Here is a 22,977-nt window from a genome sequence, read left to right on the forward strand (position 1 = left end):
TTTTTTTTGCAGCAGAGATTTTTTTTATTCAAAGCTTTTTATGCCATTTTTTCAATGTCCCTAATGGATCTGCTTATATCCAGCCTAAGGATTATTATCCTCAATTAATAATAATCCCTAATTGCATCTCCAAAGAGCCATTAAAATTAGTATTTTTTTGTCAAGTAAGCTATAAGCGTTGTCGTTGTAAGGAAGTCTAGTAGAAAAGAAAATCATAATTAAGAGTATACAGCGACCATTCTGTCATGTCCAGGACTTGGGTAATCAAAATTTTCCGTCATTTGACTTCTCTTTCCCATCACACCAGGCATACAATTCTCCGACAAACGACATTTCTGCTCTCCATTCACATTTATACATCCGCTACACTTTTGATCACAGTCGCAAATTAGGTCCTTTGCACATTCATTTCCTTTAATTTTATATTCACTTGCTTTACGCGAACAATGCTGTCCGATGGTTTTAAGGCATTTAATTGCACCACAGACATTGACTTTGCTGCCTAATAAGCATGACTCGGGATCATCTGAGGCTGAATTGAATACACAGTGCATCTTTTCAAATCTGGAAATGGGAAGGAAGGATGTTCATGTAGAACAATTGGTTATTATGGATGTCAGATCTAGGAAAGAAGTTGAACATAACCTCAAAATCAACTTACGGTGACATGGCTGAGAAGGCAGACGATCCAGTCAAAATCACTATCACAACCAAGAATCTATAAATTTCCATATCCTTACTTTAAAAATTACTAGACACTACTTAACGTTTAGGACTATACTGAATGGCGAAATCATTTGAGAATCAAATCCTTTTTATATCCAAAAATTTGTCCTTCCATATCCACTCCATTGATTATTCATTATCAAAAAAAATCAGAAATTTGAATTTGAATAATTTTGGGTCTTGTGGATTTATAAATATTTATTTGTTAAGTTCGTCAATGAATGGATTGATAGGCAGTTTGATGTAATCGTCTGCGGCTGTTACGATGTTAAAATTGGTTATTTTAGGGGTTTTTAAGAATAATCACCTACTTAAGAACTGTCACTTGTTGAAGCTGGTTGTGCAATACTGAGAATATTTACTGGATCATGAAATTTTATTATGGACGGACAAGTCATGTTTAGTGAATTTCACGTCTTTTAATAAATGACGTCAGAAACATTTTTCAGGAATTGACAATATTAATGATTAAGAATTTTAATGGGACGGAGTTACTTGGAAGCTTACTTTCTTATAATACATCCATTTGCGACCAGGGGTTTATTCCGGATTTCCTAACCAACTTGACCATTGCCGCTTATGCGCTTCTTCCAGGGGTATATCCCTTTTTGGCCAATCTTCAGTTTGCATAGAGTTCAGACTCCGTTCCTGCTTTGTGACATCATCTGAGATTCCCGTACATGAAAACGTTCTATAATACGGATATGTATCACTCATAAAAATTAATGTATTATCTCTGAAATATCATAAGTAATTGACATGTTTTTTTGGGAATTACATCATGATTAGTAGCGGATGAGACTATAATTTAATGTGTTTATTACTGAATCAATTCTTAAGGGATTAATGTGTTTTCGGATGTGGTGTCAGAGTAGAGTGGGATGCAAGCGAGTGATTAGGCAACAGACCGGATATCAGTGTAACTTGATTGTAGTACGTGAGTTTGATTCAGAGTTGCAAACCAGGCATCTTTGACAGGCAAAAACCGTACAAATTCTTGATAATTTGTAATAAAAACCATACAAATTATCACGAATCTGTACGGTTTTGCCTGTCACAGGTGCCTGTTTTGCCTTATGACCAAACCTGAAAACAACCAAAAGTGAAAAAGGAATATCCAAAAAACATCATATTTTTATTACTTTTTACTTTTATTAATTTTTATCCATTTTTCATGTCAGGTTTTTTTTAAACGTTTTTCGAACATAAATTTTAAACAGACATAAAGTGAGATGACAAAAGTTAAAACTAAATGTAGACCATAAAAATAATAATCTGTTGACTCGAATCATCTTTAGTGTCCAAAAATGCGAAAAAATAACGAACTTTTTTCAAAATAAATTCAAAACATTTGTAAGGTTTTCATTTTTGAATTTTAAATGACAGTTAAATTTACACTAATGTTAGTGATTAATTGATTTATTAAAGCAATTTATAACTCACGTAATTAAGCATCTAAGGGAAAGAAACATTGAAATTTATATTTTGGTCATTTTCATCATTTATTGTTTTTAATTCTTTCATTTTTTTTTTGTCATTTCACTGTGAAAAATTAATTCATTTTTTTTGTAAACATTTTTTAAATCACATTTGAGAATTTAATTCTTTTATTTTTTTATTTTGTATATCCAGAACATCTGTTTAACTTTTTTTTCTTTATAATTTAAATTTATTCATTCTCAAGTGTGATTTTCGTCATTTCTTCTACAAATTTTCTTTTTTTTTGTTTTGTGTCTCTTAATTAACTTTCATTTCATTTCATTTCTTTTAGGTATATAGGATAAAGAATTTATGACATAAAAAAATATGTACAGAAGACTTAATGCATGTGAACTGAAAATAAAAAAAGGATTTTTTATGGAAGGAATTTTAAGAAGTCGAGAATGTGGATTTTGATATTTTGGAAGCTTATTGCATGATTTAATCACATGGATTCATACAAATTGGATGTATTCTATCCTAACAGGCAAAGAGCATGATTATGAGTACGCACATTTAGGCAAGTATCCTTATTGTATGTTAGGGTATCCTACCCTAACGGGCTAAAACATGCTTTCATGGTACCTAAAATGACACTACGGTACCTAAAAGCGGTATATTTGCCTGTTAAGGCTAGTCTTGTATGAGAATGAGGATTTTAAGGCTCACATCAGTCGTAGTCATAATGAGAATCCTGAGCTAATTTCACTATCCCCATAATTAATGCCTCCTTTCTTTGAGCTTCTGGCATTTTTAAAGTCATAGATGATAAAATAATTCAATTTCTCTAAGCTTACTCAATTGAAAAAGGAAAGGGCAGAGCGACTCGGATTTTGTATGGAAAAGTCGACTAGACTTCATAAAAAATTCTAGTTGACATCCCTAACAGACAAAGATGCTTTCATGGAACATCAATACCACTACGGTCCCTACATGTGGTCTCTTTGTCTGTTAGGGCATCAAGCACAACCCATGCTGAATGGAAAATGATTACGATTTAAACTAAATTAGTCAAAATGTCAACAAGCTACAGCTCCATTAGATTAATGAAATTAACTTAGCAACAGTCCTTTCAAATCTTTAAAAATCCCCCACCCAACATCCACATTCTTTCCTTCTCCTTCTTCTTTTTAAAAGCAAGAGAAAAATAAAAATATTCATAAATTTTACATTTTATTCTTTAAAGATTTAGATGAGAAGGAAGAAGACAAAATTCCTTTTAAATTAGCAAATTTAATGTTTTTAAGTTTTGTCCATAGAGGAGAATTTAACATTAAAATTCAATGTTTTTCTTTTTATATAATAAATTGAATAATTTCAAAAGGAATAATACAAATATTTCAATTAGTATTTTGGTTGTACTGAAAAAAGTAAGGAATATGAAAAAGTAGGTGCGGAAAAAATTCGAAATAAGATTAAAAACAGTGTTTAAAAAAACAAAAAAAAAAATTTAAATCAAGAAAAAAAATGAAAAATTTTCTTAAATGTTATAGGAAAAATTATTTTAAACATAATGTAACGAGAACTTCATTTTAATGCAATAAACAATTGTTGGTTTTCTTCGCTTCCTTTCTGTTGAGGATAAAAATTTGTTGATGTTTCTCCTTAATTTCTTGTGTTAGTCAATTTCAATGATCTTTAATATTTTTTTTTTGTATTTATTTCTTTTTTTTCTTTGTGAGTTTTGGGATATTTTTTTTGTCGGGTTTTGTTATTGAATTGACGGAATCAATTCATTTATTTGGGATGTACTCGATGAGTTTAATCTCCCTCATCGCCCTCATGTTTTCGTTTCTTGCCTCGAGCAGGTGATTCAGCTGCAAATAAATTAAATAAAAAAATGATTTTAATTAAATTGCATTGATTTGGTAGATTTTTTGGATATTGGCACTGATTGACACTATGGAGGAACTAATCATGAATTCTCAGAATTTATTTCCAATCTTACTAAATTAAATCTAATCCAAGGATACTCGGATTAACTTTAATCCTGGTTTAACTATCACTCAAACTGGCTTTGACTTCCATTCCAGAATGTCAATCATGTCCAAAAATGCACAGCAATACTTACATTCACCTTCAGCATCATCTTCAACCTTCTCAGCTGTTTCATCGCCATCTATAAAGCATAAATTGCAAGATTTTAATCACAAAAATCACATATAAATGCTTAATATCCAGAAATTACCTTCTGAATCGATATCCTCATCATCATCGTCTTCTGCATTTTCATTTTCATTCCAGTCAGAATTGTCTTCTTCGATATCATCATTGTAAACTAAATTAAACAAACAAAAAAAAAAAGTTTCAATCAAAATTCATCCCAAAAAAAAGGGTTCCGTCCACAAACTTACCATCTTTTAATCCTACATTATCTTCATCATCATCCTCATCATCGTCATCTTCATCAAAATCTTCTTCCTCTGCACCCTCATCATCACCTGTTGACATAAATAAAAAAAAAATCAGTTAATTTCGAAAATTCTTCAGTATATCCAAAAACTAACGTTGTGCCGTTGGCTTGTAATAAATCTGATTAAGAATGGAAAAGATGCTCATAATGACTAAGAACATGCTCGCAAGAGAAGGTTGCACTGTGGCTGGCACATCATTGTTGATTTTTAGAGACTTTTCAAAATCTTCTTCCAAGTCTTTTGTACTATTGGAATTATTACTATTATTATCGCAGGACGAAGTGGCTTGCGCTTTCTTCTTAGCTGCTACTCTCTTCTCGAGCTCTTCAAGCTCTTTTAAATCGATATCTATCCCATTTATACTAAAGGCATCCCCCACTTTTTGAGTGAATTGTGCAAGTGATACAAATTAAGGTTAAAATTAATCATTGGATTAAAAATAAATCCTGAGATTTAAAATTGGATTAAAATGTCCATCACATTAGCTTGGACCAAAAAAGTAGAAATTATGATCCCAAGTAACACCACATAGTCATGTACATACGACTAAGATCCCATACTTTATACAGCCAATAAGCACATAATCCAGAAATACAAAATTCATTAATTAAATATAATCAATTAAACAGCAAATAACTCACTATCATCATCATTTCCATTGACTTCATCATCCTCATCTGTCATAGCTTCATTATCTTCTTTATCGAATCCATCCAAAAATTTTAATGATGGTATCAATCGAAATACATTATTTCTGTAATTTTCAGTTGATGTAACATCATTGTTGAATAAATCCAATGTTTCCAATTTTTCGAGAGTTGCCAATGGTTTCAATTCTTCAAAGTCTTTGATCTTATTGCCGCTTAAATTAAGTGATGTAAGCTTGGGACTTGTTAGTAAATGATTTAAACCATTTGAAATTCTGCAATAATTAATAAAATGTCATTAAGTGTCTAAAAATGGAAGTAAGCAGCATGACTAACCTGTTATCAGATAATTCTAGTTTTTTAAGGCTCGGTAATTTAGGGAAATTTTTGAGTGACGTGAGACCAACGTTTATCAAACTGAGCTTTTCTAATGTGGTAAATTCATCTGTTAAGCCTTCGATTGCGGTACTGCGACAATTGTCTAAATTGAGTTCTTTGATCTGAAATTGAAATAAGCATATGGTCAGTCATAAGTATAGCACGTGATTGTATGGAATTTCATGTATTTCCGTTAATACGCGCGTTAAAATTCGAATCTTCCGTTCTGTCGACATTCACAACTTGCATGATAATGTTAGTAAAATAGTCACAAATACAATAGAATGGAAATATACGCTGTACGTCTGAACATAATTATTCGATAGCTGAGAAGATGTGTATGGATACACGAAAGATGCAAGTGTGTTAGGAATGCGAACGTATTTAGGTGATATTTACGTTAAAAAAATAAAATTCATTAGTAGCAACTTTGCTTTTGCTCGCTCAGCTCTGTTCGTTTTCATTTTCCCCATGACCATTCTCAACAAAAATGGATGAAGGAAGGAAAAAAAAATTATTTTTTTTTCGCTTGTGTCGTCGTGTAAATTTGACGAAATGAGAAGAAAAAAAATTTTCAATTGAATTTTTCACGATGAAAATGGATCAAAAATGGCAAGGAAGTGCATTAAATTGATAGATTAATGATGAATAAGTGTGTTGAAGTCATTTCTGGTGAATAATAATGAAATTCAAGTGCATTTTTTGCGTGACAAAAAGTGTCACAGATTTTTTTTTCGCCATAGAGTTATGAAATCGATGTTGGTATGAATATATATATACATATAGGAGAGGAGAGTCCAACAACAACAATTTCTACGACTTAATTTTCATTATTATTTTTTTTTTTTTTAGAAAAACATGGCTTCCTACTTTAATTTCTTTTCAATTTTAAATGACTTTTTTTAGAGCCTTTTTGTGAAGATAATTAACATTTTGGACGAACTAGGGATTTTATGATATTCTATGCTGTAAGCATGATGCGTCATTTTCTTAAAGTGTCAATAGGAAAAAGAGAAATTTTCACATGGAAAGTCTTTGTTTTCTTCTCTCGTTGATATTTAGCAACGCGCGGCATTGCAATCGTGGACAAAAATTTTTTTTTGAATGCTTTGATTAGGAATCACTAATTAATTTTTAATAAGAAGCACTAATTAATGTGGTTCTTAGATAATAATAATAATTTTAAGGAGAAAATGATTCAAAACGTAAATTGACGAAATCGCGAAAATCAGAAATGTGATAAAATTATTGATAAAAATAGACACGAAAAAATGTTAATTAATGTAATAAATTGGGTTATTAGAAATAGAGGATATACAATGGAAAACTAATGAAAAGCAAGTTTCGCGGTAACATGTTTTTTTTTTATCGGAATTATTTTTCACATTCATTTGAAAGCGTTTTGTTGATTATTTAATTTTATTAAAAACACACTTTTCGCCTTAAATCGATGGGATTTTTTGGTAATTGTTGAAATGAGAAAAATTATTGAGGTAATTAAAAGGATTTTTAGATAGCGGTACACGGAAATATTGGCAAAATATGAATGACGGATGCTTTATTCACCTGATTGGCCTCTCTACCGCGTTTTTCCAATAAAATGCGCTTCTCCATAATCAATTCGCGATTTAATTCACTTCACTTTCAATAAATAATAAATTCAGCCTTTATTATCCACTGATAACAAATTTTCACGAAAATATTTTTGATGCTTTTTTCAAACTTCTCAAGATTTCAATAAAATGCAGTCGATTTGATAGTGTGAGTGCGTTATGTCGAATCTGTTTGAATTTCTCAAAACCGTTAAATCCTTCGTTGACTTTTCTCCTCTTTATGCTGCAATTTTAACTATTTAATTAATTTCTATGCTAATTATGTGTATTTTGTTGTCTATTGAATGTTATAACCTAAATAGATTAACTCAAGATCAACAATAAAATTTAATTTTTAATTTTTTCAACGGTTATTTTGATTAATCCAACGTAAATGATGCTCGATCAATAAAATGAAAACATTGGAATTTCTGTGGAATAAGAAACTTTTGGATGAATAATTTTAGAAATATTACAAAGTTTCTTGAATCTCACACATTCTAATTAACAAACCAGTGTAAAATAGCGATTTATGTAGAATTTTTGCATATTAAATTTTCCAAACAATCCATAGAAACTATTTTTCTCGTGGACATGAAAAATCATGTTTTGGCGGTACAATATTTTAATCTGAAAAATAAAAATACGTTGATGTAAATTTTCAGCCAGACAACAAAATAAAATTAAATTTTTAATAAATCTTTCTAGATTACTTTTATTCATCATATAATTACATAACAACGATATCATTTCTTGTCATTAATTAGTTTATTCATTTTTATTATTTTTTTTTCATCTTTATTTCCAATAAACTTCTAAGGAAAAATCAAACATTTTCCGTTCGTGATTATGACTTTAAATAACAATTTTCATTTATTTTTCTCTTTATTATTATTTCGAGCTTATCAAACTTGCGAAAAAAATTCTTTTTTTTTAATTTTCTCAGAAAAATTTACTTTTTTTTTGTATTTTTTAATTATGTTTACTTTGTTCTCGGTGATATTGTATAATTGACTGGCTAATTATACTCTCAATTGATTTAATTAAGTTAAATAATATCTTTGTGACTTGATTTCATGAATTTTGACTCTTCAACAGGTTTCGACGCTTTCACAATTTCAATTTTGTTTTGAATATTCTAATTTGAGGTTATGATGATGGGATGCTGATTTGCCGACATAAATCTAGTGATTTATGAGCTAAATTGATGTAATCAGTGATAATCTGTTGCTAAATTTATCAATTTACTGTCATATCATCCTAATTGCCCTCTTACAGACAAAAATACACCAGTTTACCGCTATACGTGTTCACTTGTTGATTAAGAGCGTCCAAATTTTCATTTCCTACAATTTCCTTCATCAACATTACTCTCGGAAGCATATTTGTAAAATAATATCAAGAGAAAAGCTCTTTTTAACTTAAAAATGATAAGGAAGTAAAAATATGATTTTCAAAAACAATTTCCTCAAACTTTTTTTCCCTTCCTTATTATCTCTCGTCTGGAACTTCATCTTGTTTGAAGTACATTTTAATATACAACAAAAATAGGCAATATTCCAAAGAAGTGAGTGGAGGTGATTTAAAAATAAATATTTCCGACAAAAAGTTTTCAGTTCTTCTCGAAAATGCTAATAGAAATTGAAGGCGGTTGTGGAGCTTCTGTGTAAAAATTGAACAAGAGCTGATTACGTAACTAGGCAGCTTCCAAGTACAAAGCGTTTTATAATTTCAAAAACACCTTGACTACCATCTAACAACACAGTGAGTATGGCTTGGAAGCAACAGGAAGCATCATCATCGTCATCATCATTATTGACATTTCCACGATATGACACATTGAAGCTTCCGGAAATGAATCAAAACTTAGATATTCCACATGGAAGCGTCGAACAGTCACTAAAAGGAAATACATGCCGAAATGGATATGACATTTTGAGAATTATTTGAATACATCGATTCGCATGGGAATTGGAAGTAAACAAATCAAATGATCCAATGATGAGTAGGGGATCTCAAAATGTCGACATTATTTATTAACGTCTTTTTGAAATTTGAAATATTTAAAAAAGAAACGAACAACTTTTGAATTTGAAATGACGGTTATTTTTCCCGAGAATAATCTCTAATCAAGAATTGCGACGAATGCCTGTTGATTCAGAGACCAAAATATCAATGTCAATATAACATGAGGATAAACATAAAGCACATAAGTTTCAAAATAAAACATACAAAAGCTTTCAATGCTCTACAGGAACTAAACGATTTCGCTTCAATTTCTCATCATTGCTCAAAAATATAGTATTATTATGCGCATTTTATGGAACTTTTTTTCAACATTATTCTTACATTAAAATCATAATAATTACATCATTGGCATATCAACATTTTCACTTTTTTTTCTTATATACTTATACTTAATACACCGCATCTATAGACGTAAAAAACAACAACGAAACGATGAATCTAATTTTCGACTGTTTTTTTATTGATAAATAAACATTAAATGAGCAAAAGTCTCTTGGCGCATGACCTACACTTTTCCTAAAATAAAGTTTGTCCTAATGTAATATTATTAAAGGTAATCCCGAGCGACATATGACTGTATTATGATACAAGATAGTTTCTGGATGTTGAATTTTAGGTTAGAATTGGGTTTATGTTGGATTTGTCTGCGAATTGAGGATTCTTATTGCATTTGATTCTAGATATCAATCATGCAGCACTAGATCATTTCGCGGTTAATAATTGTTTAACGATTAAGTGTGCGCCAGACCTCGTTAACCTCGTGACATGTTATCTGCAATGAAAATTGTCACTTGAATGCCATGTGGGCACCAACTGGCTGCCTTGAAAAACTTTTCCTGATCGGAGAATTCGAATTTAAGTCGATTGAGGAACAGATTTAGTCTTATCACGTTGACTTTTAGGTTAGATTTCTACCCGAGCGACAAAAATTGAAAAAGATTCGTCTTGGTTACATTTGTGGGAACGGATTGGAACTAAATTGTGTTGCTCGGGTTTTGATTCCACCCAATCCTCCTGTATCTTAATGTCATGTCACAAAAATAAGTCATAAGTCGCTCGGAATGAATCATTGTTCTTTCTGTGTCTCTAAATTTTCCTTTTTCTGCTTTTGGAATGTAAAGCCTCAAGGGACTTTTGCCATTTAAAGAATACTTTCTAAATAATTTTCTTTTTTTCAATTTTTTTTTTGTCATCAGTTTTGCTTTTACTTATAAAAATATTTTCCTTTCGTGTAGATACTCTCATTATTTCTTTACTTTCTTTTTTTTTGGTAAACATGCTTGGAGAATTTGTTAAGGAACGTAAAGGAAACAATTATAAAATATATTATTATTATCTTCTTCCTCACAACAAGCAAATGTGATTCGCCTAATGCAAAAATCAAATTTGATCTCATTATAAACAGCAAAGCGGACATTTACATTCAGCATAAGAATGAAAATGTAAAAAAATATTTGTTTTTGTTTTATTATCTTTTTGGGAAAGTAAGCCAAAAGAAAATGACAAATGGGAAATGATGGTAACGCACGTGTGATATTTACTTTTTCAACTTCTTTACTTCCTTTTTTTTGATTAAATTGAATTTTTTTTTAAATTCTTTTTTTCTACTTAAAAAATTTATTTTTTTCTTTTTTTTTGTTGTGGTTCTATTGAATTTGCAAAATTTAATTTTTGTTTTCAATGTGTCGTTTTTTTAAAAGCATAACCTTTTTTGAATGGTATATGCTGTTGCTCTAGGGATTATAAAATGTATTTAATTTGTCAGATTAAATTTGAAGCTCAGGGAGTTGAAATTATTAAATGATTTTTGAGGTTAATTCTTAGAAATTTAAAAAAAAAATTAACTAGGCCAGCGGACCTTAGCCTAAGCAGTTCAGAGAATAAGAATTGAGTTTAAAAGGTAAAAAAATTACAAAAGTCCTCGTGTTATTGATCGAGGGACTTAAGCGCATTTTTGTCCCAGCGATCAGTAATTGATTAATAAGTCACTTCCAGACCTCAAAAACAAGATCCAGTAGGATTCTGGTCACTTCCTTTCGCACGAAATGAGATCCAGTAGGATCCAGTTTACTTCCTGGCCACAAAACAAGATCTAATAGGATCTAGGTCACTTCCAGAACTAAAACACAATATCCGGTAAGATCCAGGTCACTTCCAGAACTAAAACACAAGATCCAGTAAGATCCAGGTCACTTCCAGACCTAAAAACCAAGATCCAGTAAGATTCAGGTCACTTCCAAACCTAAAAACCAAGATCCAGTAAGATCCAAGTAACTTTCAGATCTTAAAACAAGATCCATATAAAACTTCCACAAATTTAAGAACTTAATCATTTAACGGATTTTCATAATTCAAAATTCATAACGGTCAAAAAAAATTCAAACATTGTTCAGTAAACACTGAAAAAACATCGACAAACATTGAAAAACACTGTAAAACAATGAAAAAACGTGTTGTTGTTGTATTTGAAAATTAAAAACTGTTAATTATAGTATTTATGCGTTAATTTGAAACTTCTAAATGACCGATAACCCAATAACTTGATAGAACGAAGCTATTAAAACAAACCAGAGCTCTCTACAATGTCTAGTTTTTGAGATCTCGCGTTCCAGCCGACCGAACAGACGAACGAACGAACGAACAAAGTGTCTTATTAAGCTACCTTTTTGAAAAAAATTTCAAAAATGCGCTAAAAATGTGTTTTAAAAACATCGTTGATAAAATTGATTTCTAGTTAATGAGTGGGATTTGAACCCACATAGTATGATTTGCGATCTCATGCTCCTAGATCTGAGCTATCGAGAGATGCTCGACTGTATGGCAAAGTGTCAGATATAAGATATACATCCCTATTACATCTGCACTCCGATTAATATACAATTTTCTAGTTAAAATGACATTAAAGTACCCTGATGGCCGGTCTTTGTCTCATGTCGACAGCAAAAAATGAAATTTGTCACAGCTCGCCGCTCGGATGAGAAGGTAAGATGTGTAGGAGTTGATACCTGTCAAGAACAAATTGCAGGAATACTGAAAAGCTTCTAGAGACGAGTCTATGGCCGATTACTTTAAAGGTTTGTCAGAATTAGCTACTTTAACTTGAATTATGAGAATAAAAATCATTTAAAATAGGAAAATTCTTCAATTCATGGACAATTAAAGATAATAGCTTTGCTGACTATAAATATTTTTTATGATTATTACGAATTGACCTTGAAATTGTTTCAATTACTCAGATGCGTGTTCGAATTTTGAAGCATGTAATAAATGTTTTATATCCTCTTGAAATGAAAATTAAATTATGTAATTTTTATAGTATAAAATGCTTGAAAATTAACAAGTGAGCTTCCACAAAAGTTCAAACAAATCCCAATTATAATCCCTAGATCAGCACAATAAATTGTTCATATGTTTTTGTGTATCTTTCTTAATAATCACAATTTTTTTCTATTAATTTATTAATTTATTCTTGTTCCTGCATTAAATTTATCTTTTTTAATTATCAATCGTTGATTTATTTACTTTTTTAATTTTTTTTTTGTGTATTTTATGTTCATTTATTAAGTACCGAAATAACAAGTAATAATTTTTTTGTTCTGATAACTGTCTTAATTTTTCTTCTCTTTTAAAAATTTTCCTTAAGAAAAATATGCGAGAAAAATCTTGAGTGTAGCGTATGTGCTGAAATCTCTTACGTCTGAAATGTAACTTTTTTTTTCTTTCTTATTTTCGTACTATAGAAAGAAAAACAAAAAAGCATGAAATGATTACAATGCAAAAAGAACTTTCATAAATTTTTCATATATATATTTCTGTCATCTTTCAGTGTTGTTGTCTAGGAGGCTTGGAAATTGCAAAATTATCTTCAATTTTTCTTTAACGAAATGTAACGGTTTTTAAGGATTTAAATTATCTTCGTTAAGTTCAACTGCTTAGTTTCGTACCCTTGATTTTTTCTATAGTTTTTAGTTTTTTTAGAATTTTCATCATTTTATCGCAGAAAAAGTTAAATTAAGTAAGTATTGAGCAAATATTTTGATTATCCATGCTTTATTCTTGCAGATTTAAATATTAAGAACTGTTTAAATATCAAATCTTCAAGATAATTTCAGCACTTGAAACTAAAATCCAACTTAACATTTAAAACTGAAGTATCATCAATATCAATCGATTCTTGACATTCTAAAGCACTCAACTAACAACACTGAACTCATATTTCAAGGCAAAAAAATAATACCAAAAGGATTCTTGAGATAGAAACTGCAAATGTAACATTTTTAAAGCTATTTCATTAACATTATTATAGACACATCATTTTCATACACACAATGATGTTTTGCTAGCTCTCTACACATCTCTATTAAATTTAATTTAGTAAATGTACATAAAACTTCATCCTCATACTCGTGAAACATCACATAATAACGTATAGTCATGAAAAAAATTATGAAAATTCGATTTGCACTGCTTCAACATTTTCAAATGCACTGTGAATTATGTACGATTGAATGCATACATATTTTTTTTTACAGTTCCATCTCTATAATTTATTTATTTTGTTACACAAAAGTAAAATGAAAGAAGGAAGAGAAGAAAAAAAATTCATGTATTTTTTTCATATTTTCAATTAGATTAATATGCTCTCAAGTTGAACAAAAATAATCTGCTATGGAAAGTTTTGATGCTGGTGCAGCGTTTTCATTGTTGAGTGATTTGGAATTGTTGATGTTGTCGTACTCAAACTTAGTAATGGCGGATCTGTAAAATTTACAGCCATTTTAGCACGATTCAATGAGTCCTGCAACAAACGCTCATTCTCTTGACGAACTGCAAAAAAAAGAACAAGAACAGAAAAAAAGATTAAAATTTATACTTGATGAATGAGGAAGTTATGGTGGAATGAAAACAGAATGTTTATGGAATGAAAGCAGATGAGTGGTGTGTAATGAAAATTTTTTATGGTGAATTTATTGTGACATGAAAGTGTATCCTGTAAATGCTTGTAAAGTTAAGATGAAATTTTTATGTTGTTTTGACATGTATTTGACGACCTGATTCCGCCTTTATTATTTATCACTCTCACAAAAAAAGCTTGAATCTTCTGTAATTGTCACCAAATTGTGAATGCCATGTGACATTACGATCATTTAACATTAACATGGTAACCATCCGGATGTTATTTTATACAGAATTATTGCGTTTCAATTAAAGGCCAGAACATCTGGGTCTTGAGACACTGTTGACATTTTTAATAGTAAATTAAAATTGTGACAGAAAGCTCTTTAATGCTGAACAATTGAAAACTTATGTTTTTGAGGTTAGGAACAGATAAATCATTAGACTGTCAACAGAAATTCTATAATCCTTATATCTAACTTGTTAAAGTGGAATTAAATGAAGTAAAAAAGATGAGAAACTTAAAAACCTTAAATAGACTTTACAGACCCTTCTGATTATTCCAAAAAATCAAAATGTGCTTAAATCATATCCATATTCAAGTCAAAAGGATGAAAATATAATTCTCTGTTCCTTTTCATAAGAAGGCATCAAGATGAAAATAAATTGTGAGCATTTGATAGATTTAAAAGCATGAATCCATTCCTTTCTCTATGTACTATAACAAAAAAAATATTTAAGAATAAGAAAAATGACAAAAAGAAAAAAATTGAGCTGGATAAATAAATATGAATGTTCAGCTCGTTTATTTCTATTTACATTGATTCACTTGATTGGATATTGAGATTATATTGTATGCATGACTTGAAACGAATGAAATAATATCCCATCGATATGATTTTTAAGAATCTTTGCATTTTTTGTTTACTAAACTCTTTGATCATGACTATCTAAATATGTAGACGTCTTATAGAACAAAGAATATCATATTGCATGACTTCTTCGCAACATAATCTGAGACTTTACTGTAAGGACGCTCTCATTAAAATTCTTTTCGTAAGTCAAAAGCGCAATTAAAGACTTTTTTGTTGTTGTTAAGTGAGATTTTATCACATTTTCTCAATTACTTGAAAACAAGAGTGTTTTGAATGATTGTATTTTACTTCAGATGTATTACAGATGCTTGATGTTCCTTTAAGCTTTATAATTACTTAGAATTTCATTTTAAAATAGATTTTCAAGTCGTTCAGTAATTCATTATGTTCATTTCATTTCAATTCGCTATTAAAGCAACGCTTTAGAAAATTTAAATCTTTAAAAACCGTTTAAATTTACGCAAAATTAATTCCAACCTTCAGATTTTCTTTTAAAGCCATAATTTCTTGTTGGAAACACAAAAGGGCAAAAAAATCTATTTTGAAACAAATTATAGACACGTTTCTACGTCTGCTCCACTCATAATTTGATACTGAAAAAGATGTTGGGTGCTTATTTATGGCTATTAATCAAGGGCACTGTGAAGAACAAAAAGTATTAAAACTTAGTGGAATTCTATTCTTGCTTTCAAAGAGAAGTGAAATAAGAAACTTTTCTAATTAAATTGTTGCTTGAGTTTTAAGAAGCTCGGCCGGAATTCTCGTTAAGTTAAACAGCCAAATAATGTAGCTCAAAGGTTTGATTTTACTTTCATTGAACTAATTATTTCCTAATTGCCCACTTTTTGTACTAATTGATATCAATAAAATAAGCAACAGCCTCAATAAATCCACATCCTTATCTATGACGCCCCATAACAATAAATCCCAAATTGTTATGTAACATAAAAAAAAAAAATATTGACAAAAATTGATTGACTGTTTTGGTATTGAGTCATGACTATGATTTATACATTTTACATTCACAACCTCCCCTTTTAATATGAATGATCTGTTTTCTATATGCTGATTGTTATGAAGGCACGAATATGGTCTCAATATTTTAATACAAATCAAATACAATGAATTGGGCTGTAATTATTATTATTGATGGTTATGCTTGTATCGAGGCTTTTATGAATTGTAGTCTATAAAAGTGAGGTTATGTCGAGCACATGGACACAATATGATACAGTTTGTTCTGCTCGGACTAGATATTAGACTGATTCTTGTGATAACAAGACCAGAATCATCGTGGAAAGCCTCAGATACACAGATATTAAGAGTATCTAGATCCGAACTCAAAATTACACCTCAAAAATGCCTAGAACTTCAAAATTCTACCTTAAAATAATAAAAGTAACCCTCCAGCCTTCCATTTAACGAATCGTGTTCAATTAGATAAAATGTGTAGACCCAAAAAGAACTTCATCGTCAATATAAAACTAAGCGGAAAGTGTTTGGTTTACGACATCATACTTCTTGCTGTTCCTTTACACTGACAAGCATATGTAACATATGAGAGAAAGTAAAGACTCATAAAATCATGAAACATGTCATCAAATATAATGATGTTGGGACTAAATGTACGAAATAGTCACGAAAGCGTGAATCAATAAAAAATTTTGGGAAAGGATCGATTGAAAGTAGGAGAAATGAAAGATTTATTCCTTTTTGCTAGCTTTTAGTTTTTTATTTTTCGTATCCTTCAACTTGTGCTACACAAAAAATGTCGACTGTAATTTAATTGCGTAAAGTTATTTCCCTTTCATCAACTACAAGAGTGACAATTTAAGCACAGACATTTTGCCTTTCACGTGCTGACTGTTTTATGTACAAAGGAACACATAAAGTACATAATAACAGCAGAATTTAATTAAATAAGAGCAGATAAAATTTGTTGTGGATTAACAAAGTTAGAGTTAGTACATAGTTCACTCTATATGAAGCATGAAAGGATTTTCCATGCTGAGCAAACAGTAAAGTCAGCGGTTGATCCAAAAGATGTTTTGAATTGTCAGTAAATGCGTGTCTGAAGCGCAATTGTTGAGATTTGAAAATTAATTTTCAAAATAACGGTTTTTGAAGATTTAAAAAAAATAAAATGCTCACTTCGAAAAGTTTTTTGTGAATTGTGCTTTAATTAATGACAATTTCAATGATTTAACCATGTCTTAAGCTTTAAAAAGATGGCAAAATACTTTATTAAATAGTTACAATACTCAAAACGCTCAAGTTTTCATCTTAATCGCAAAATTTACATGATAATTCAAAGTTTACAGTCACAGTCATCTAAAATAAATAAAATTTCATACATCCGATTCAAAAACAAGTTAAATAAAAGATAAATCTCATCTAAACATCAACAGTGACAGTTGAAGCATAGTATTAAGTGTTAACAACTCTCAACATTACCACAAATCCCGATTACAAATGATAGTTCACATATCAGATATAAAGCACAGATGGAAGCCACATCTTTACATTTTGGTGAATAAATTTTAGCATCTATTTATGCATCATCATCGCAGTTTGCATGCATATGATGCATAGTACAAATATAATTAGTTTTGAAGCTATTTTACATGTAAACAGTTCAGGAAAAGTCATGTAATTTAAGTTGTACGTGCATAGAGTACAAGAGCTTCATTAAAATGTGTAATTATTTGTAAATTTTCTTAATATCTTACAATTATGGTACAGACTAAAATTATAGAAATTTGTTCGAGTGTTAAGCTTTTAAATGCAAATGAATTTCCCTTTTAAATGTACATTTTGGGATGTACAGCAAAAACCCTAGAAAATGATGAAGTATGTGAAATTTGATCCACAACACGTGTTTTGAATTGAATATGGAAAAAAAGTAAATTAAAGTGATTAAGGTTCTTATTTTTATGAATTCAAGAGCTACAAATTGTTTTATCGTTATCAATTCACGACGTAGATATACTTTCGGGGTCAAATTTGTTTACATTGTCTGAATAATTGATTTTTAAATGAGGTTATATTGTTGTTACATGCAAGACTTACTCAAATATTTGAGAATGTTTATTTATTTTACTAAAAAACGTAAGTGAAAAGTATTTATACATCTATTTATATCCATAAACTCGAAAATAAACAGAAAAATCAAAGAATATTTTGCTTATATAACAACAACATCCTTGAATATCTTTCAAAATATTTGTATATCCAATCTGAAAATTCCACAATAAATACTGTCTATAAATTCTGTACCTTAACAAAAAAGCTAACCTCAAAAAAGGACAAAAATGAATTAAAATTTTAATTTAGTTTCAAAAACTTTTTGCATATGTGACTTGATTCCATAATGACTGAGGTGATGAATCCTCTTTGACATGAAAAATATGCGTAAATTTAATAGGCTGCATGAAAATTTTTCTTAGAAAGACACAAAATCCTTACAGTGTTGTGAATTGTAATTTTTGTCACGTGTCGTTTCTTTCTTTTTTTGGCTCTACAAGTTAGACGAAATGTGTTAATAGAAAGGAGATTCAGGGTTAGAGCTTGATATTGTTTGGATCAGTATTGTCTAAACTATGTGTCGCGGAACACATCGTGTGTTAACTAGAGCGGCACACTGTGTCATCATGCGTTGCTTAGTATGTCACTCTGTGTCTCTAAATGTTTCATTCTATGTCGCTTAGTGTGTCACTCTGTGTCGCTGAGTGTGTCACTCTGTGTCGCTCTGTGTCATTTATTGTGTCATCCTATGTCGCTTAGTGTGTCACTTTGTGTCGCTTAGTGTGTCACTCCGTGTCGCTTAGTGTGTCTCTCTGTGTCATTTAGTGTACCATACTGAGTCGCATTGTGTCATCTTGTGTCACTTAGTGTGTCACTCTGTGTGTCATTTAGTGTGTTACTTTATGTCAACTAGTGTGTCTCTCTGTGTTATTTAGTGTGTCTCTCTGTGTTATTTAGTGTGTCATCCTATGTCACTTAGTGTGTCATCCTGTGTCATCTTGTGTCGCTTAGTGTGCTACTTAGTGTGTCATCCTGTGTCGAATTGTGTCATCTTGTGTCGCTTAATGTGTCACTCTGTGTCACTAAGTGTGTCATCTAGTGTGTTACTCTATGTCAACTAGTGTGTCACTTAGTGTGTCACTCTGTGTCACTTAGTGTGTCACCCTGTGTCCCTTAGTATGTCACCCTGTATTCTAAAGGTGTGCCGAGGTACAGAAATGATTTGAACAACATTAAACCAGATCATAAATTCGCTTAAAATCCATCATCCACCAACACTGACTACACGTAAAGGAATTATTTTGCGACAGTGAAAACTTTCTTTTATGGCAATGACAATGATTAATGATTGAGAGGATTATGAGTTTTAATAAAAGCGGAAATTAAAAGACGAAAAATATCATTTTGGACATTAATAAAAAGTGTGAATAAAAGATTAAATTCTTATGAATATTAAGTGATACCTTTAAAGCTTTCTGTCTATCCGCATTAAAATTACATTTTTTTTATATTCTGCATCACTCATTCAGCACAGCACTCCAGCTTTATATAAATTTAGACTATTACAAAGCATAAAATCCATGTTTGAATGTCTGATGAATCTTGGGTAGTAATCCATGTTTTTTTGTTAGTTTGTTCCATATTATTAAGCACACACGCATTAGTTTCACACACAATAACTTTTATGATTTGTTTATGGCACTTTTTCGTTAGATTTTGTTTCATCATTATTAATTTCTTATTTATCCTTAAGCTAAACAGTAGTTTTATATCAATTTTTTTACGACTGTATCGTCAATGTATTAAACTTCCTTTTTTTATGTATTTTGAGTATCTTCTTCTAGACTTATATTTAGATATTAAATTCTCGATTACATACAAAAAACGTCAATTACTAAATATGATCATTATCAACATTTTAATTCTTTTTTTTTAGGATGATTACTTCTTCTGCTACCTTAAGTTAATCTTCTTGTGTATCAATATATCTCATTATATATTAATATCAATTTTGCGTATCAAATTCATTTTTTTTGTTCATCATAATAATAATAATAATAATAATTTTGATGCTATAAAACAGAAAGCAACAGGAATGACGACTTATGCTACTACTAGCTGAATATTATGGGTCAATTACCACCTCCGCCAGCTGGATAATGAATGGGACGTGTGTCTCTGGAAAATGTATAAACATGACGCGTTTGATTTTGCACTTGAGTAACACTAGCGTGAGTTAAGGTTACAATTACAGCCAATACTGCAAACAGTACGAGACCCAAAAAGACAGTCATCACAATACAAACGATACGTTTGCGTTTTGTTATTGATTCAGAATCATATTCTTCTTCATCCTTTTGTCCCATTGATGATGAGCTCTTTTTTCGACGATTTTTATGTCGACGACCAGTTGTTGTCTTCTGTTGTGCTCTATATGATTTGTATATTGTATTAAAGTCCAAACCACCAAATTCAATTGGAAAACTTGATGGATCTGGTGGTAATAAATCAGCTCCATCTCCACTACGACGTTTTAAATCATCCAGTAATAATTTATTACGATTTTGTGGTAAGGGCGAGATCAGTGGCGAATGATGTTTCTTTATAGAGCCACTAGCACTTAAACCGGCGGGACTTAAATTGGGACTCATTATAAATGGTATATCCAATGGATCTGTATCTGTTATAAAGCTCTTTGATTTTCTCGATTTAAACAATTCACGATTCTCTTTAGTGTTATTGCCACTTGGGCCATTTTTATATTTTAAACTATACGATTTTTTCATATCAAAAACAGGTGATTTAACTTGATAAACATTTTCAAAAGATTTATCTAAAGCTAATAGTGGAATCGGTGCTAAAAATTGTGGATTTAATGCAGACACCGTTTGCTGATGACGTAGCATTTTTGCAGTTGTACCTGTATTCATTAATGCTCGTGGATTTACTGAACCTTGACTAAGTACTTGATCTAAACTATTCGAACTTGATGGACGTGGACTAGGCGATTTACGTGAATGTCCAGGCTGTGGTGATGGCATTGGTGATGGTTTCCATACATCTAAAAATTGTGACTGTTCATCTAATCCCTGTGAATTGCTACGACTATTACTACGTGAACGATACAATTCGCCTTCAAGCGAATGCTTTTTTGCAGTCTGTTGAAATGGCATCGATGAATGTTGTTGTGAATACATTAAATGTTGCTGAACCGGTGGCTGTTGCTCATCACTACTAAATGAATTACTTTTTACGGCAATTTCACGTTTCGCATGAGATGAACGTTTTTGTGGCTCATGAAATGAACGATGCATAGAGCAGTTACGACGTGATGGTTCTCTTTGTTGCTGTAACTGTTGCTGTGCGATATGAACAGCTGTTGCAATAGATTTAAATGACGATGGCTGTTGTGTATGATGTCGAACACTATAATGTCGTGATAATGGCACAATTTTTATATTTTCTTCATCAGCTGGTGAATGAAATGAAGGCGTCTTACGTAAATGTTGTAGAGACGTTGATACAGTCGATGGTAGATCCATCATATCAATAGTCTCGCCACGTCTAAAGCTACTCGATTTTCTCATTGGTGGTGGAGGATAATCCTCTTCCAGACTACTCGACACACACATCGCATTCTCCATACTATTCGAACTTGGATGTTGAATACGAAAGATTTCATCACTAATATTAGGCGACGATCGACGTGACGATGGAGGAGGTTCATCCATATTTATAACCAATGGTCCAATATGTCTAGCAGATAATGCTGCAGATGTTAATGGTGTATAATTGTCAACAATCATTGAGACAGTACGATCAACAGGTTTAAGTTTCGGAGGACGTCGACGTCCACTGCCAGTTGATGCACCTGCTCCATGCAACTCAACAGTTGTAATTTGTGAAATATCCATATTGTTTTATCAAAAAGTAATTTATTTCTTTGTATACAAAAAAGCCCAGTATAATATTTTCCTTACTGCACAAAAACTGCTGCTTCTTATTTCCTTCAAATTCGATATGGAAGACAATAAATTCGTATTAATTTCTTTTTATAATTTTTTTCTCCTTTGTCGATAACATTTGGATAGGTCAAATGAAAATATTTGTTGTTATATCCACATTCGCACTCGGATTCTCAGTTTGGCTATGATGATAATGAAGAAGTAGATAAAAAAATACTTTTTATGTCTGATAGTAGAAAAATAATCCACGAAAAAATTCTATTTTCGATCCAAAACCTTGTTTATGTTGTAGTAGAAAAAAAAGCTTTGCTTCTCTATATTTCACAAAATTATTGTCATTTTAATGCGACTTTTTTTGATATTCTTCTCAATTGTCTATCATTTCTTCAAAGTTTTTTTTAGGTTATTTTATTGAATTTGAGCTTTAAACATTTTGCTAAATCTTGTTGCTGCAAACATTTTAGGTTGTTGATCTGTATGGTGAGAAATAAGGATATATTATAGACATTGGGCAGCACAATGCATTCAAGTTAAGCTTTGACGTCAGCAAATCGTTGCTACGTGACTCTCAGCCTAGCGTAGCTAACTATTCTTGTTCTGAATATTTTGTGCCACCCAGATACGTAGATTAATGAGAAATTATGCATGAACTATTGACTATGAATTTCATCGCCATTTTTCTTGTTTTATTTCATGTCCCTCTCATCACTCAATTTCCGATTCCGAAATAAACAGCATCCATATGTTAATGCTGTTGTCCGAATTAATCTTATATATAGCAATACATTCCTCACTCTTTGAGATACATAAAAGCAGGATTAGGAGAAAAGTATATAAAAGAAGAATCATAATTCTTCATTAGAGGATTGACTATAACCAGCAAGACATTAGTATCTGTGGAGTACTTAACTATTAGTAAAGAAAATTCGTTCATCTCTATTTGCAACATGAGA

At 30.8% G+C, this 22,977-nt stretch overlaps 2 protein-coding genes and 1 long non-coding RNA gene across 8 annotated transcripts in view; 1 reads left to right on the forward strand and 2 right to left on the reverse strand.

Moving 5' to 3' along the window:
* Nucleotides 1-3,831: 3,831 nt before the first annotated feature.
* On the reverse strand, nucleotides 3,832-7,395 carry Mapmodulin (acidic leucine-rich nuclear phosphoprotein 32 mapmodulin). 2 transcript variants are annotated; one of them, XM_070638751.1, is made up of 8 exons: nucleotides 7,211-7,395; nucleotides 5,603-5,766; nucleotides 5,261-5,541; nucleotides 4,713-4,997; nucleotides 4,560-4,646; nucleotides 4,394-4,483; nucleotides 4,277-4,324; nucleotides 3,832-4,022 (listed from the first exon to the last, which is right to left on the reverse strand). In XM_070638751.1, the coding sequence occupies exons 1-8, from the start codon at nucleotides 7,256-7,258 to the stop codon at nucleotides 3,967-3,969; spliced, it is 1,059 nt and encodes a 352-aa protein (XP_070494852.1). In that variant the 5' UTR covers nucleotides 7,259-7,395; the 3' UTR covers nucleotides 3,832-3,966. The 2 variants fall into 2 exon arrangements, with proteins under 2 accessions (XP_070494852.1, XP_070494853.1); XM_070638752.1 differs by lacking the exon at nucleotides 4,713-4,997 and having other exon boundaries at nucleotides 7,211-7,394.
* Nucleotides 6,030-10,427, forward strand: LOC139089272 (uncharacterized). Its single transcript, XR_011544285.1, has 2 exons — nucleotides 6,030-8,445; nucleotides 8,515-10,427. It is a non-coding gene; the product is annotated as an uncharacterized lncRNA (long non-coding RNA).
* Nucleotides 7,964-22,977, reverse strand: part of LOC139089270 (sphingosine kinase B-like) — a 122,291-nt gene continuing 107,277 nt past the window's right edge. For 3 of the 5 annotated variants that reach the window (XM_070638748.1, XM_070638747.1, XM_070638749.1), the window contains exon 7: nucleotides 7,964-14,091. In XM_070638748.1, the coding sequence (XP_070494849.1) occupies nucleotides 13,931-14,091 (161 nt within the window). In that variant the 3' untranslated portion in view covers nucleotides 7,964-13,930. Of the gene's footprint in view, nucleotides 14,092-19,522; nucleotides 22,498-22,977 lie in introns of all 5 variants that reach the window. The other 2 variants (XM_070638750.1, XR_011544284.1) reach the window with 2 other exon arrangements.

Source organism: Chironomus tepperi, unplaced genomic scaffold (genome assembly GCF_022539635.2).
Source record: "Chironomus tepperi strain 1889 unplaced genomic scaffold, CSIRO-AGI_Ctep_v1 contig_176, whole genome shotgun sequence".
In the NCBI taxonomy this organism is placed as follows: domain Eukaryota; kingdom Metazoa; phylum Arthropoda; class Insecta; order Diptera; family Chironomidae; genus Chironomus; species Chironomus tepperi.

What these genes read in the sequence shown, in the direction of transcription:
- Mapmodulin (XM_070638751.1), bottom strand. Translation starts at nt 7,258, where the DNA reads ATGGAGAAGCGCATTTTATTGGAAAAACGCGGTAGAGAGGCCAATCAG. An exon ending in TTACAAGCCAACGGCACAAC is followed by an intron (nt 4,647 to 4,712) that starts GTTAGTTTTTGG and finishes TTATGTCAACAG; the next exon opens with GTGATGATGAGGGTGCAGAG. An exon ending in AGATGATGCTGAAGGTGAAT is followed by an intron (nt 4,023 to 4,276) that starts GTAAGTATTGCT and finishes ATTTATTTGCAG; the next exon opens with CTGAATCACCTGCTCGAGGC.